A 15,845-nucleotide genomic window follows, 5' to 3' on the forward strand; every position below is an offset into this window, starting at 1 on the left:
TCCTCTAACATGAGGTAAACAGATAAAGTCATGACCAAATGGAAACAAGTTCAACGGCCATTCTAAGGCTAACAAAGTGTTTAGGACCAGACTGTTTCACAAATAGAGTTAAAGGAGCTTCTCAGCATTCTTGAGCACCTGATATACTGACACACCCAAAGTGGAACAAAACATCCACAGTGTGTGGTGTTGAAGCAGTTCTTGAGATTCAAACACAGGAACCACCTGAAAACCTGCATCTTACACCCAATATGCTATGACTAGTCATTTCTCTGTTAAGGGAAATGATTTTTATTTTTTTCACATAAAAATAGAAATATAAGAAGCAAGGGGGGGGCAAAAAAACCTTTGTTTTTACAGCCATTCTGACTGAACAAGAGACTACAGAGAAATCTAGGTAGAAATTCCAGGAACCAGCCAATCTTCAATGTTATGGCTGTTAAATGCACCCAGGCAGTGTAGCTAATGATACACCTCTAGTATTTCTTAAATGATGTATTTAACACATTTAATGCTTCCTATGTTGCACAGACTGTTTTAAGTACTTTACAAATATTAACTCATTTAATTCTAATACCAACCCATTGAGGAAGATATTTTACTCTACGAGATAAGGAAACTGAGGTACAGAGAGATTAAGTAAACTTCTCAAGGGTATACGTCAAACCTAGCAGTCAAGTGCCAAAAGCTATGCTTATAACCACCATACCGCCTTGCCTCTCTTTACAAATTTTTGATTTATGAACTTTCACAGATATGAACAAAGCTTTGACACCAGAGCAAAGTACACTGACTCTACTTGCCACAAACAAATGGTCTTCTGTCAGTCAAATGCAGTTACTTAGTCTCTACAACCGCATTGTTAGATTTCTGGCAGTGGTTTCAACTCTGGCTGCACACTGGAATCAACCAGAAGTTTAATTTAAATGACCTGGAGTGGGAACTGGTCATGTATTTTAATGCTCCCCAAGCAAAGTCACTGTACAGCGATGGCTCAAAACCACAGGTCTGTGCAAGACTGTAAACTCAAATGTCTGGTGAAATAATATACAGGTCAGCAAGGCTTGGGGCAACCTGAAGAGTCAAATTTCATTAAAAAACAAAATATTGCATGGATAAAACTCAGTACCTAAAAATACAATTTAGTCAACAGTGTATCCTGTGTTTGGGGCACTCTCTTTTTATAAACATATTTATGATAAAAGTAGTTAATTCAAAATGTAAAACTCTTTCAATACATCCCCACACACGAGATGAAAAGCATTAAGAAGAGTCAGAATCAATGGAATCAACATCTACTATTTCCTTGTAAAACAACTTTACTGGTATGGGTACAATTACAGAGTTTACTTATTTAGTGTAAACAAAGGACTTATGAACAACCTTCTGAGAACTAATTTCTGTATAAACGAGACTAGGAATTTCTGTATTAATTAGAGGAATTTATGTATAAATGAGAACAGGGTGTACTCAGATGCCCCTTTAAAGGTATGGTGATTAGCCATCTATTCTAAAATAACTCTTGCAATAGGCATCAATATACCTACACTTAAAGCACAATAAATTAGTGCTATCAGTGGTTCTCAGATGTTTGGATTTTGCAACTTGTACAAATTTCACCCCCAGAATTTATGAGATTGGTACTGGGGTTGCAAAGTTTTTAACTATGAAGTTAGAGTATATAAGTAAATATACACTAATACACAAAATTATTACCATCTTCTAATACTAACACAAACAGACACACATTAAAATATCCTTATTAGTTCTCATAATTCTGTGGGCAAAACTTTTTTTCTTAATCTCTGGTTAACACTGGTATGTGGGAATCAGTGGGTAGGGAAAGGAGAGTAGCAAATAAGAAGAGAAAAAGAATTCACAGCATATAGTAAAATAAGGCAAGTTGATGCAACAAATAACAAATGTTAAGGGCAAGGCCCTTTACAATATCTATATTCTCTGCTATCTCCAGTTTGACTTATAGAAAAATATGATGTTCATAATGATAGTCTGAACAATTTTTTAAACAAAAATCTCATTTCTATTGAGAGGAAGTGAGAACGCACATGAACGAGGAAGGGGCAGAGAGAGAACAGAGAATCTCAAGCAGGTTCTGCACTGCCAGTGTAGAGCCTGATGCAGGGCTCAAACTGTGAGATCATGACCTGAGCCTTGGACGCTTAACTGACTGTGCCACCCAGGCACCCCTAAAAGGGTAAAATTAATCTAACTACTTAATATAAGAAGACAATAAATTCATTACAAAAAATTGTACCCAAAATTTACAATTTAAAAATATGAATATAAAAGATTGAACTCAACAATCTGGAAATATCTATATTAGCTTCTTTCTTTTTGAGTGTGTCTTATTTATAAGGCAGGGTGCTTGGGATGCAAAGACAAAAGGCAGAGTCCTACTCAAAGAACGAAGTTTAATGGAAAGACAGGTTAGTGAACTGATAAGTGACAAATACAATAAAGGCAAGCACAACTGTGGTATTGGAGCTTAAGGTAGAAAGAGGAGCATTTACTTACATAAAATTGGACACACCTGGTTGTTTTTTAAGATCTGTCCTCACTTATAAATTATCATCACTCTGCTGGGCAGTTCATCTGCCCTCAAACTTCAATTTCCACAAAGAGGGCTTCCAATCCTACACTTGCAAAGGATATATTCCAAACTAAACCCTTACACCATCTCTCTCAACTTGCCTGTCTACTCTGTTCTCTCTGCCCCCATCCCAACATACATACATTTCTAAAATGGATGAAAATGGGTACTTATATTTTCCCAAACAACAAACCTTGACATCATCTCTGACTCTTCCCTTTTACTTTCACTAAAACTGCTCACTCAGACCTTCAAAAAGTCTTTGATATAACTTTCTCTGTTTTCATGATTACTATTGTTATTTATGCTATTAGTAACTCTAAATCAGATTAGTTTAAGAGTCTCCTAGGTGAAGTCCTTTCTTCCCAGATTCCTTCCTACTCTAATCTATAGTACTTTATACTTTAGATCAGCATTCCTTCACTGCTCTGTCCATGATATAACCTATGGAGCTTTTAAATAATACAGATGCCTATGTTCCACGAAGTTCCACAGATGATACCAATGCAGAACCAAGGCTAAGATCCACTGCATATGTTATTGTAGGTTTTTTCCACAAAACAATCAAAAGGATCTACACCAACCAAAAGGACCTACTTAATTTTTACTGTACCTTTTGAAATGTAAAAAAAAACAAAACAAAACAAAAACAAAACCCCTAAAAACATACCTTACTACAAAGATGAATAAAAATAACAAAACTAAATAGCTAATCTACTATGTGCATCTCAGTGAACTGTTTATCAGTCAATAGTCTCTTAATCTTTTAGTGTTACTACTCATTAAACTCTTTTCATTTTTTTCTCCCTGCTAGAATGGCAGTTCAAACTCTCCTAGGACAAAGTTAACAAGCCCTTCTGTGGACAGTCTTCACCTTATTTTGCTGACTGAACAAAGATTCTATCACAAAGCAGCACTTTCTAATTCTATATCAGAATGAGAGACTGAAAAAAAATGTAAAGAAAATAGAGTAAAACGTCACTTAAAAAAAGTAAAACAAAGAAAATCTGTTCAAAGTTTCTTGGGGTTAAGGAGTTGGTCAGTATTTTAAAAAAATGTTGAAGGCCATAGAAGAAAAAAAATTAGGAAATTTCCATTAAAAAGTCTATTATCCCAATTTTAAAAACAATTTCAAAACTTTGTTTCAGGAAAAACACTAACATTACATTCATTCTTTCATTTTTAGACCTTTTAGTGTTAGTTTAAAATTATTTCTAATTCAAAGGTTTTTTTCCTCCGTGCCAATTCTCTCGTTTGAGGGGTTTGCTAAAGAATAACAATCACAAATGTACTTTTCAGCCTATTGTAAACTGTTATTCTAGCTCACCCTTTGTCTCCAACTATGAAGGATTTGAGTAATCAATAAGAATTAAACATGTTATTTAGACAATTTAGCTGTTCACTCTTAATATGCTGCTCACAACTGTTAATCTTTGTTAATAACGTTTATTTATTTTTGAGACAGAGAGAGACAGAGCATGAACCGGGGAGGGTCAGAGAGAGAGGGAGACAAGAATCAGAAGCAGGCTCCAGGCTCTGAGCCATCAGCCCAGAGCCCGACACGGGGCTCAAACTCGCGGACCGCTATATCATGACCTGAGCCCAAGTCGGACGCTTAACTGACTGAGCCACCCAGGCACTCTATCGATCTTTGAAACAAATTTTTTCTGGACTTAGTCGACAGAACCTTATCTGTGTTCTTTTCTGTTTCAGTGTCAGTAAGAATCTGTCTTGTTTTAACTAGTTTTATAATATCATCATTGCTACTAATAACACTGATTTTTTTAAATATAGGAAACTAAAATAAAGATCATCCATAACCCCATGACCTTGAGAATACCACTGTTAACAGGTTAATATGTATTTTTACTTTTCTCTGATTGACTTGTAAGCTTCATGGGGTTTATGTAATTAACTATTTAACTTGTTTTGGCATAAAGAATAAGTAAATTCAGAGAGTGAATAAATTGATGAAATTTGCTAAAAGCATTCACAGATGGGTTAAAAAATCAAAACTAAATGGAACGGAAATGACACTTTTATTTCTAACAACTGCATTCTCTCAGAATGTTTACAAAAATACCTTAAGTTTGGAAAAAGATGCCAAGCATAATAATAATCATCGTAAGAACAGGATTATGGAAAAAAAAAATAGAAAGACAACTGAAAATATACATGCTTCTACTTCACTTCTCAATTAGGTATGTACTCACCAGGCACATCTGATTTAACAATGAAGTCCCTGTTTGGAAAGCAAAACTAGTTGTTTCTCATTAAGAAGCTGTCTACAACTGTTATGATACATTTAAAATATTTCTAGTTTACATGGATGTCAATTTTTAAAATTCTGTACAGCAAAGACAGAAAACACCTATATCTGCAAGCATGTTTCCATTTATATAAACTCAGTCTAAAAGACTGTCCCTATCTCTAAGGCTGAGACCAGAAACACCCCTTCTCATCACCACTACTGGACATTTCCCTAACATTTCCTCTTGGTAACTACTTAAGACATCAGCATGGCCTAGAACACTGACAATTATCTCCAATTCTCAATGTGTAAAAAACTGCAAAGGATCTCTAAGTGGTGACCAAGGACAAGCAGTAAATGGAGTAGAGAGGGAAAAGCGGTAAAAGAAAGAGTACACTAAATCTACCTGCTAGTCTCTATCATTTTATCCACTACCCCCTCAAACCCCAAGCCTGCTCATCCCCATCAACAGGCATCAGGTAGATAAATGGATTGGGAAGGATGGAGAGAAATCTTTTTCTACCACAGCAGGAAAATCTTACTTTCATTGTTATTCCTGCTTCATTTTCAATTCGAGTATCAGATATAAGGGAAGTGAAAACTACATTATCCAACCCTACGCTTGTTATCCAGTGCTCACTCCTGTCCTTACTGTGAATGTTTTGCCTCCTTCTTCATTCTACCCCCACTTATTTTCTTCCCTGACATCTCTCCCCCTAAAGCCCCATACATCATGTAGTTCCAACTCAGCTAATCATAACCATCCCATGGATTACTCCATTATCATCAATTTACATCTTTTTTACCCAACACAAATTCTAGGGCTACTTCCTGCTTTCCATTTTCTCTCCCATTCCACCAACATCTGGGGTCACCATTAGGTGTGCAACTGGGAAGAAAAAACTATTATTCCTATAAAATATGTACAGTACTAATGATGAACTATCCAAACTTCAAGCAAGTTGTTTTAATATTTTTGGGATTTGGCACACTCAAGTGTAAAAGGAAGGAACTAGTTTAAATCACCACTCCAAAATCTGGCTGACAAATTTCCAGGCCTCAGTGATAAGGACTGTGAAAGTATATATCCAAGATGAAGACAGGAATTTTCCAAAAGGCACCCCCGATGAATCTACTGATCAGTCATATTTGGGAATCCATGATAAATGCTAAGGTGTCTTCTAGTCTAACATTCCAATATTCTAAGCTGGAATTATCACTCCATTTTCTGATAGGAATATTGTTATAAAAGGAGTATAGTTTCCATAGTTATTGGTATTACAGTTACTGATTAAATAAGCCTTTGTAACCTAACCTAGCACCTAAGCGCTATTTATTATTTCATTACCACAGGTGACTTGCAGATGAACTTGCAAAATATGTTTACAGACTGTGGACCACCAGTGTTGTAACAATACTAAAAACCTCAAAGGCAAACACTAAAAATTATTTCCTTGGGATTATGTGCATAATTAGACTTTCCCACAGATGGCGTTTTCACAGATTTTTGTTCTATCACAACTAAGATTTGACCTACATGTCAGAAATTAAAGAAGAAAGGGCATGCTCGTTAGGATCTTTTACTTTGCTAGCTCACTGATGGGCCTTTGTGTATCAATGGAATAAAGCCTAGAGAATTCTGGATCACTGATGGAATTCAGGGCATTAAAATGCTAAAAGAACAGTATCACTCAAATATCTACAGCCCATCAGGGCTTCACCTGCCCAGAAGCATACTAGATCATTCATTTATGAACTACATGTATCTATTCTAGCTCTGGTAACTCCCAACTACCAATTCTCATTATGAACAAATATTCCCTTGGTTAATATTCATGTTTAAAGACATGTTTCAACATGTGGGAACTAATCAAGTATAAACAGCACCTAAAGACATGATGACAAACTAGTAGTGTATTGATTTAAGTGAAACCTATTCATTTATAAATAAATGAATATTATAAAAAGGTAAAAATGGAAACAATTATATGCTAGTCATTTTTTCTTTAAAAAGACGTATTTGCTGAAAGTCATACAAAATAGCATGATAAAAGTGTGTCCATTTATTTCATTTCTCCAGTGGATTTTTCCAATCTACAGTGAATGCCATTATGTAAGTGCATTCTCTGAAAATCAAGAATGATGCAATGGTTGCCATGACAACTACTCATTTTATTGAATAAATTGTGGGTTGGGGGTTAAAACATTCTTTTAAAAAACAAATTTCAACATCTTAACTCTGTCTGATAAATCTCTTTCTATTGCTAGCTACTGAACAATAACTATAGGCCATCTTTGAGGATGACTATTCAAGCAGTTATTTTAAAAGCTAGGCTTGAGTTGCCAAGGGAGGAAAACTTTGAATTTAAAGTTTGAAAAATGAAACACATTAACTACATCCAAAGGTACAAAAGACACTTTTTAATCTTCTCGAGTAACTGAAAGGTGTTTGTAAATCAAAAGTAACATGATGTTACATGCCAGTTCCTTCGCTGTCATAATTTTGCGTCTAATCCTAAATTTAAAGAAGTATAAAACACCAGAAGACTGCAGGTTTTCCAGTTTGCAATTCACCTAAAGTGAGGGCAAGTAGCTTATCCCTCATTTTGATACTGAGAAGAAATTTCTCCTGAGCGTGCGAAAAACCAGAATTTTCAATGCCGATCTTATAAAACAGCTCTGTAAAAAAGCCTGTATTTAAAAACACCAAGGCTAACCGTACACTCCAACTGTAAACACCCCTCAGGCAGAAGCAAGAGCTATTAAAGGCTTCTTCTGCTTAAGATCTTCCATAGGGCTAGGTCCCCAGCGATGGCCAGCTTCACTGGCATCTGTGTCCTTAGGAGGCTTGGCGGTTACATAGACTATTCAAAGCCAAATAGTATTTTGAGAACCTGTCCCAGATCTCTTCCTACCTCGCCGAAAAAAAACACTAAGATCAAGCTTTTGAAGAATGGCGGGAGCGGGGGGCGGGGGTTGAAGGGGATGGATGGCGCCCCTCCCCCTTCTAACAAGGCGAAGTCCAGTCAGCTAGAAAGGCCTGCTGACTTCGCAGCCCTGGAAACCAATGCGAGGAAGCTCCCTCACCGCCTGGCTAAACCCACAAGAGAGGGGTCTTTGAGGGCAGCAAATCGAACGGGCTGGTTAAGCGCGAGGGTGCGAGTGGCAACTCAGGCTTCTTTCAATCTGTCTTCACAAACAGATTTTACCTGCCTTCGTGTTTTACCTTCACCTCTCTCGTGCCTTGCGGCCACCTCTCCTGGGGGTGTGCGCGTCTCTGTGTGTAATGACAACAACCTCAGCACCCCGACTGGGGGGGCAAGGGATTGGAAGGGGTGGGGATTCAGTTCCTGCACAGCCCTGGAACTCTCCTGAAGGGCCCTAAAAGAAAAAGGGGCGGGAGGAGCGCGCCAGACGCCACTGAAGACTCGACCGAGAAGGGGGCGTCCGGGCCTGGGAGAGCTGCACTGGCAGGGGCTGACGTGCGGCTCCTTCAGGTTGTAATGGTGGCCCCTTGGAGGAGGGGATAGGTGACAAGGGGCTGGGGGCGATGAGGCCTCCCCTCCCCCCTCGCTCAAGCTCGCTGTTTACCTTCCCGGTACTTCTTGCGAAGCCGCCGGTGGACGCTCTTCACCACCCCGGAGAGCTTCTCTTGCTCCAGCTTCCGCTCCTGCTCCCGGGGCGGCGGAGTGCTCGGGGGCCCGGCCCTGTGCCTGCCAGCACTGCTTCGGTCGCCGGCCTCCGGCTCCATGTCGCTGCCGCCGCTGCCGCCGCCGCCCCTCGGGCCCCCGCAGACGCCCGCCTGACGGAGGAGGTGGGGAAGGAGGTGGCAGCAGCGGAGGCAGCAGCCGGAGGAGGCAGAGGAACCGAAGCGTCGGCCTCGGAGGTGGCCCCTTACCCAAACGCACAAGCTGATTGGTGGACTGTGGAGGGCTGGGCGGAAACGGAAAAAGCCAAGGGCCAATTGACGGAGAGCGCTGGCGGCGCACCCGGTTGTTTGGGACCGCAAGCAGCTGGAGGAGGCAGGGCTTGTGGGCTAAGGGAAGCCGAAGCAGTGGGAGCGCTGGACCCAAAAGCCCCTCTCTGCTCCCCGCCCCTTGCCGGGCTCTGTGCGCAGGCGCTCTCAGCCACGCGCTTGCGCGTCTGAGTTGTAGTTTGGGCTACGTTCTGCTGCCCAGCCTTCTCGCGTCTTCCAGCTGTTCATCACAAGTGAATTGCGTTCTAGCGAGAAGCGGTTAGGGTCCTCTACCTGAACCCCTGCTGTACTTTGTCGCTTGTAGATTGTCTTTGGCTCTGGGAAGTGCTTTTGAGATGACTCGACCGCCCAGGAATTTTACATTTCGAGGGACCCAAGCAGAGATGCTTTCATTGGCACGAGAAGTCTACCAAGTGGTGACTTAATTCACGGGCCGGCAGTAGTTAATGCCTCTAGTGCCAGAGCTGGGCGAAGGAAATAGAAAATAAGGAAAGGAGAGGCCCAAGAAAATCAATAGAAAATAATAGGGTAAAGGGAAAGAAAGATGGAGAACCCACAGCACATGCCCTCAAGAACTTATGTGGGGACCCCAGGTGTCACAGGAAGCCTGCCCTGATTTAATTTGCATCAGAACTGAGTGCTTTTAAAACCGGCTTGGGTGTTCTCCTGTCCTTTAAGTGGGTGGGTAAGTCTGTGGGGAGTGTGCCTAAGTGGGGTTGGCAACCTATACCTTCATAGGGAGTGTGGTTGCTGATCTCTGTCCCAGAAAGGTGAAATGCTGCTCTCCAGGGAGTGGTAGACTGTATTCGTTCTCGAGGTGGTACTGAGGCTGCTGCTCAACAGGCTGAGAGCTCTTATTGGATTGTGTTAGGCTGTAGGGTACCCCTGAACTGAAGTTGTTGGTTACATGATGTTTCTCATAAATTGTTGCAAAAACTTTTTGACTGAATAACGAAGACCCTGAAGAGCAAAGCATTGTACACATTCTCCAGAACATAGGAAGAACAGGAAGGGGGTAAATGAACGGAGAAGATTGGTGGAATATAAAGATGGAAGGTGTGTCCCTACCTGCACAGTGAAGAGGCAGATCAAATACAGGTGAACTTCAAAATAACTAATTATAATTATGAAATTACACACACATGCCTAATAACTTGAGGATATGGTGGTCTTATCTGAAGTGTTTTCATTTGGGAAGAAAGGGAAGCTTTAAATGACACACTGTTTTGGCTCTTTCCATAATTTAACATATATAGGAGGCAAAAAGAGGTGGAAATATTTAGAAGTTACAACCATAGTGAAGAGGGCATTAAATTTCATTTGTTCTGAATTGTCCTTAAGGAATAAAAAACTCTCCTCCCTGCTACTAGTAGCAAATGAATTTTAAGGTCCTTTTTAAAAGTAAATATGTACACTGAACGATAATTGGAAAACACAGAAAGGAGTAAAGTAAAATTGCTAAGAGAAAAGATGATAAATGTTCTCTTCACAAAGAAGAAATGGTCACTATGTAATGGGATGGAAATGGTAGTTGATTTGGTAGTGGTAATCATTTGCAATCTATAAACATATGAAGTCAAGATCTTGTACACCTGATACTTACATAATATTATGTGTCAATTATATCTCAAAAAAGCTGGGGGGGGGGGAGAGTAAAAGTCACCTGGAAACACATCACTGAGAGAGAAAACAACTGTTAACATTTTTTTTCTTTGCTTGTGTATCTTTATTTCAAATGGGATATTTCTTGATAGATGTAAGGTAATTTAGTATATGAATAGCCTCTCACTTTAGTAACCAATTACCAGCTATAGTATATTTGTGTTGTTTTTCTGTGTTCCTAATAATGCTGTGATGAACACCCTGGTACACAAATGTTTGTCCATTTCTTTAATCGTACATTTCACTAGGCTAAATTTCTAAAAGTCAAATTTTTGAATCAAAGGGTCAAATATATTGAAGTTTTTAATGTATATTGTCAAATCGCCTTTTCTGAAAGATAGTAGCACTTTATTGTCACCTCCAACAGTATGTGTCTATTTCACTGCACCCTTACCGAATATAAGTATTACAATTTACAAAATCATTAATGAGATTTTTTAGAGGTCTTTGTTTTTAAGAAACATGTGGTACTTTTCTGCTGTTTTGTTTTTTTTGTTTGTTTGTTTTTTATTTTTAACTAGCTATTCTGGTTGGCATAATATTAACATTAAATATTAATATAAGAGCAAGTAAAAGGAACTTATTCAAGACTCTTCACTTGTCACTTTTTAAGCAAATTAAAGAGCTCCATATTTTAAGTTTGTTTTTGGTTTCATGCTTTTTTTTAAATGTTTATTTATTTTTGAAAGAGAGAGAGAGAGAGAGACAGAGTGTGAGTAGGGGAGGGGCAGAGAGAGAGGGAGACATAGAATCCAAAGCAGGCTCCAGGCTCTGCGCTGTCAAGCACAGAGCCCAACATGGGGCTTGAACCCATGAACCATGAGATCATGACCTGAGCAGAAGTCCAGTGCTTAACCAATGGGGCCACCCAGGCATCTCAGTTTGATGCTTTCTTGAGAAGCAACTCAAGAAATAGGAATTGGAAAGCTGGATTTTATTCTGAATTTTCATGAGTCTAAATAGGGCTAAGGCCAATATGACCAATACTGACTTTTCTTAAGAGGACTAACCACAGTATGTAAAAGGAAGCTTAAAACTTTCCTCTGGTGTGATTAGTAATATTGGAAAAAGTTTTCTATCTGTTAAGGTAGCAGAAGGATGGTAATGGGATTTTCTATGTAAATAAAATATCTGTCCTAATTGCTGGTAAAGGGATTCTTTGTAGGAAGTATGTTTGGTGCCATACTCAACAAACATATCCTATGTGCAGGAAAATATCAGTACCTCCTTTCCCATGTGATGACAGGATTTCACTTACTGTAAATACCTTATTTTTTTAATTCTTTCATTTTTTTAATGCTTTTTTATTTTTGAGAGAGAATGTGCACATGTGCGAGGGAAAAGGGGCAGAGAGAGGGAGAGAGAATCCCAAGCAGGCTCCACACTCAGTGCAAGGCCTGAGGCACTGACCTGAGCAGAAATCAAGAGTATGATGCTTAACCGACTGAACCACCCAGGCACCCCTCTCATGAATATTTTAAATGGCTGTTGGAAAAAGGGATGTTGGAATAAAACAGTATTCACTGAGCAGGACGAACCAGTCTGGGAGGGAGAGGCATTTCTAATGACTGCACTAAACCCCTAATAACTAAATTTCTCATCCTCATTCTTTGCTTTACCAGACCAACTTTTGTACTCTTCCCCATGCACATTTGGTGCATCATAGTAAGCTTCCTATGTCAAAGAACCACTCAGTATAGGAAAAACGTCTTTGGAAAGAAAAATACCTGTCTTGTTTGTTTGCAGTTATATTCTTTATAAGGGAAACAAATTCCTATAGGCAGTAAGAGTCAACATGTAAAAATACATTCTATTTTCAGTGAGAATTAAAAAAATATTAATTGGTAATGAAAAGTAAAATTTTAAAATCCATATCAAAATCTGGGTGACGGCCCCAAGTTACTGAATAAAAGATTCTGGGTATATTTTACATAGTGTAGTTTTCATTATTTACTGAATATTCCTGTAGGTGGGAGAAGACTACACAGAAGAAATTGAGAGTCTTTAAATTATCTAAAGCATTGATCATTTATTTTTATTCTGTACCCTATTATTATTTACTCCTCTTTGACCTTCTTTATTACCAAATTAGGTTTATTTTTCCAGTCTTCATTTTAACTGAATTTCTAAAAATTCTATTTCTAGGGGTGCCTGGGTGGTTCAGTGCATTGAGCATCTGACTCTTGATTTCAGCTCAGATCATGATCCAAAGGTTGTGGGATGGAGCCCAATGTCCATCCATGCTCAGCTTGGAGGCTGTTTAAGATTCTCTGTCTCCCTCTGCCCCTTTCTCCCGCTTGTATTCCTTCTCTCTCTAAAATAAAAAAATATATAACTATAAATATAAATAAAAAATAAAAATTCTAGGGGCACCTGGGTGGCACAGTCGGTTAAGCGTCCGACTTCAGCCAGGTCACGATCTCGCGGTCCGTGAGTTCGAGCCCCGCGTCAGGCTCTGGGCTGATGGCTCGAAGCCTGAAGCCTGTTTCCGATTCTGTGTCTCCCTCTCTCTCTGCCCCTCCCCCGTTCATGCTCTGTCTCTCTCTGTCCCAAAAATAAATAAACGTTGAAAAAAAATTTAAAAAAATAAAAAAAATAAAAATAAAAATTCTATTTCTAAACAGCCATGAGCCAAAGATTTGGCCAGCTTGGAGTGTATCTCTATCTTCCAAAAAGATACATCAAAAAGATACATCAAGTCTCTTTGCACTATTGATGTATACTATTGTACATTGATAAATGTTAGTTTAATATTAATACTTCTATTAATTAAAATAATAGTAGAACTAGCAAGCAAAGAAATATTTTCAGTGATAGATTTCATTCAGTATGGTGGATTACAACTTTAAAATTCCTTCAATTTATTTAAATAGAATTACTTTCTTAAATAATTTGTTTATAGCTACTAGTCCAATGTCTCCCCTGCGTTAACATATCTGCCAACGTAAAAATCTTTAAAATAATACAGATTACCCTCTCTTTCTAAAGTCAATATGCAGAATCATGTTAAAACTAGTATTAACTACAGCAAATGAAAAACATTAATGCCTAACTGCAAAGGCAATGGTAAAATTTACAATATTTTTGTGATATACTAATTAATTAAATTCATTTAATTTTCACAGCAGGACTAATGTAGGAAGATATCTACATAGAAAATGGGAAGTATTTTTCCAGGTGATAGATGTTGTTCTTATAATGAAGCATAAGACTAAGAGATTTTCTACATCCTGATTTCAACTTTTCATTAAACATCAGAACATTAATCACTTGATTTCTCTAAACTTTATTTTTTCTTCTTCATATGTAAAATGTGATGTTAGATTTGACTAGTGTTTTTCAATTATTTTTTTACCATGACACACAATAAGAAATAATTTTTTTAAGTAATACATTTTACATTGGGGCTCAGGATACTTAAACATATACTATACATATAAATATATACATATAGACACTTACATATCAGGGTAAAATTTCCACCAGACAATACTTCATTGAATACCTTCATTTGCTAAGTGCAATAATACGTGGTGATATTTTCAATTCTATTTTAGTTTTTAAAAATGTGGAGCATACTACATTGATTTTTATGGTCCACTATTGAGTATTGGCCTAAAATTTGGAAAACACCAGCAATTTAAAAGATCCCTTTCAGCCCCCAAACCACTGTAATTCTGTGACTCACTTTACTTTTGAGAACACTTTGTGAGATGTATCTTGCCACACAGAGGCTACTCAGCTCCTTTTGAGCATCATGTTTACATCTGGGAGATTTCCCCCAGTATATATGCAGGCTCAGATAAAAGACTTAGACTCTGCTAATTATATTATCTGGGGTGAAAAGTGCACTCAGAAAAGTGCAAAACAATGAAGCAGAAGCTACAAGGAATCTTTTGGTCTGTTGAGGGAGACTGTGGAGGTGTGGGTCTTTTGTTATTACAACGACTGAAATTCCATCTTTCAATGTCCAACATTTGCCCTGAAAGCCAAGGAACAGAGTCAGTGGGGTTGGACCAGGTAGAGTAGTCGCTGGGTCTGACTTAGGTGTTGATCTAGACTGGGTAGTCTCCAAGTGTGCCCCTTTGGTCTTTCTGGAAATTGGCAGCCACCAATATCCTTTAATAATATTATAGTTTTGATTTTCATTTTTCTGATGATTAGTGATGTTAAGAAGCTTTTCATATATCTGTTGTCCATTTGCATGTCTTCTTAGAGTTTATTTATTTTGAGGGTTGTGGGGGGACAAGTAGGGGAGGGGCAGAGAGAAGGAGAAACAGAATCTCAAGCAGGCTTCATGCAATCAGCACAGAGCCCGAGCTCACAAACTGTGAGATTATGACCTGAGCCGAGATAAAGAGTGGGAGGCTTAACAAACTGAGTCACCCAGGCGCATCTCTGCCCATTTCTCAACTGCATGTTAGTTTTTTGTTGTTGTTGTTGTTTCATTGGATGTTAGTTTTTGTTTTTGTTTTGTTTTGCTATTGAATTATGAGTTCCTTATGTATTTGGATATTAACCCCTCAGCAGATATATGATTTGCAAATATTTTCTCCCATTCCATCAGTTGTTTTTCAGTTTGTTGATGCTTTCTTTTCTTGTGCAGAACTTAGTTTTGATGTGGTTTGCTTTTGTTCCTTGTGCTTTTGATGCCATATCAAAAGCACTCAGCAGACATCACTGCTGAGACCGAGGTCAAGGAATTTTTCTTTCTATTTTCTTCCAGGAGTTCTATGGTTTGGGATCTTAAATTTAGGTCTTTGCATCTTGAGTTATTTGGGATCTTAAATTTAGGTCTTTGCATCTTGAGTTATTTTCATGAGGGGTCCAATTTTATTCTTTAGCACGTGCTTATCCAGCTTTCCCCATACCATTTATTGAAGAGACTCTTCTTTTCTATTGACTATTCTTGGCTCCATTGTCAAATATTAGTTGACTATATGTGTGGAAATTTATTGCTTGACTCTCAATTCTGTTCCATTGGTATATGTATCTATTTTTATGCCAGTACCATACTGTTTTGATTACTAAAACTTTGTAATATAGCTTGAAAATAGGAAGTGTGATGTCTCTGGTTTTGTTCTTCTTTTTTCAGGATTGCTTTGGCTATTTGAGGTTTTTTGTGGGTCTATTCACATTTAGGCTTGTTTTTTTTTTTTTTTCTATTTCCGTGAAAAGTGTCATTAGAATTTTAATAGAGATTACATTGAATTTCTAGATGGCTTTGGGTAATATGGATATTTTACCAATATTAATACTTCTGATCCAAAAACACAGGATATCTTCCCATTTGTTTGTGTCTTCTTCATTTTCTTTCATCAAAGTCTTGCAGTTTTCAGTGTACA

At 38.2% G+C, this 15,845-nt stretch overlaps 1 protein-coding gene across 1 annotated transcript in view; it reads right to left on the bottom strand.

The window, feature by feature from the left end:
- The window catches only part of BMT2 (base methyltransferase of 25S rRNA 2 homolog), an 87,494-nt gene extending 78,773 nt beyond the window's left edge, over nt 1-8,721 (bottom strand). The window contains exon 1 of the mRNA XM_047850181.1: nt 8,454-8,721. Coding sequence (XP_047706137.1) covers nt 8,454-8,613 — 160 coding nt within the window. The 5' untranslated portion in view covers nt 8,614-8,721. The remainder of the gene's footprint in view (nt 1-8,453) is intronic.
- Between the last annotated feature and the right edge of the window lie 7,124 nt (nt 8,722-15,845).

The sequence above is a fragment of the Prionailurus viverrinus genome, chromosome A2, assembly GCF_022837055.1.
Source record: "Prionailurus viverrinus isolate Anna chromosome A2, UM_Priviv_1.0, whole genome shotgun sequence".
Lineage (NCBI taxonomy): Eukaryota > Metazoa > Chordata > Mammalia > Carnivora > Felidae > Prionailurus > Prionailurus viverrinus.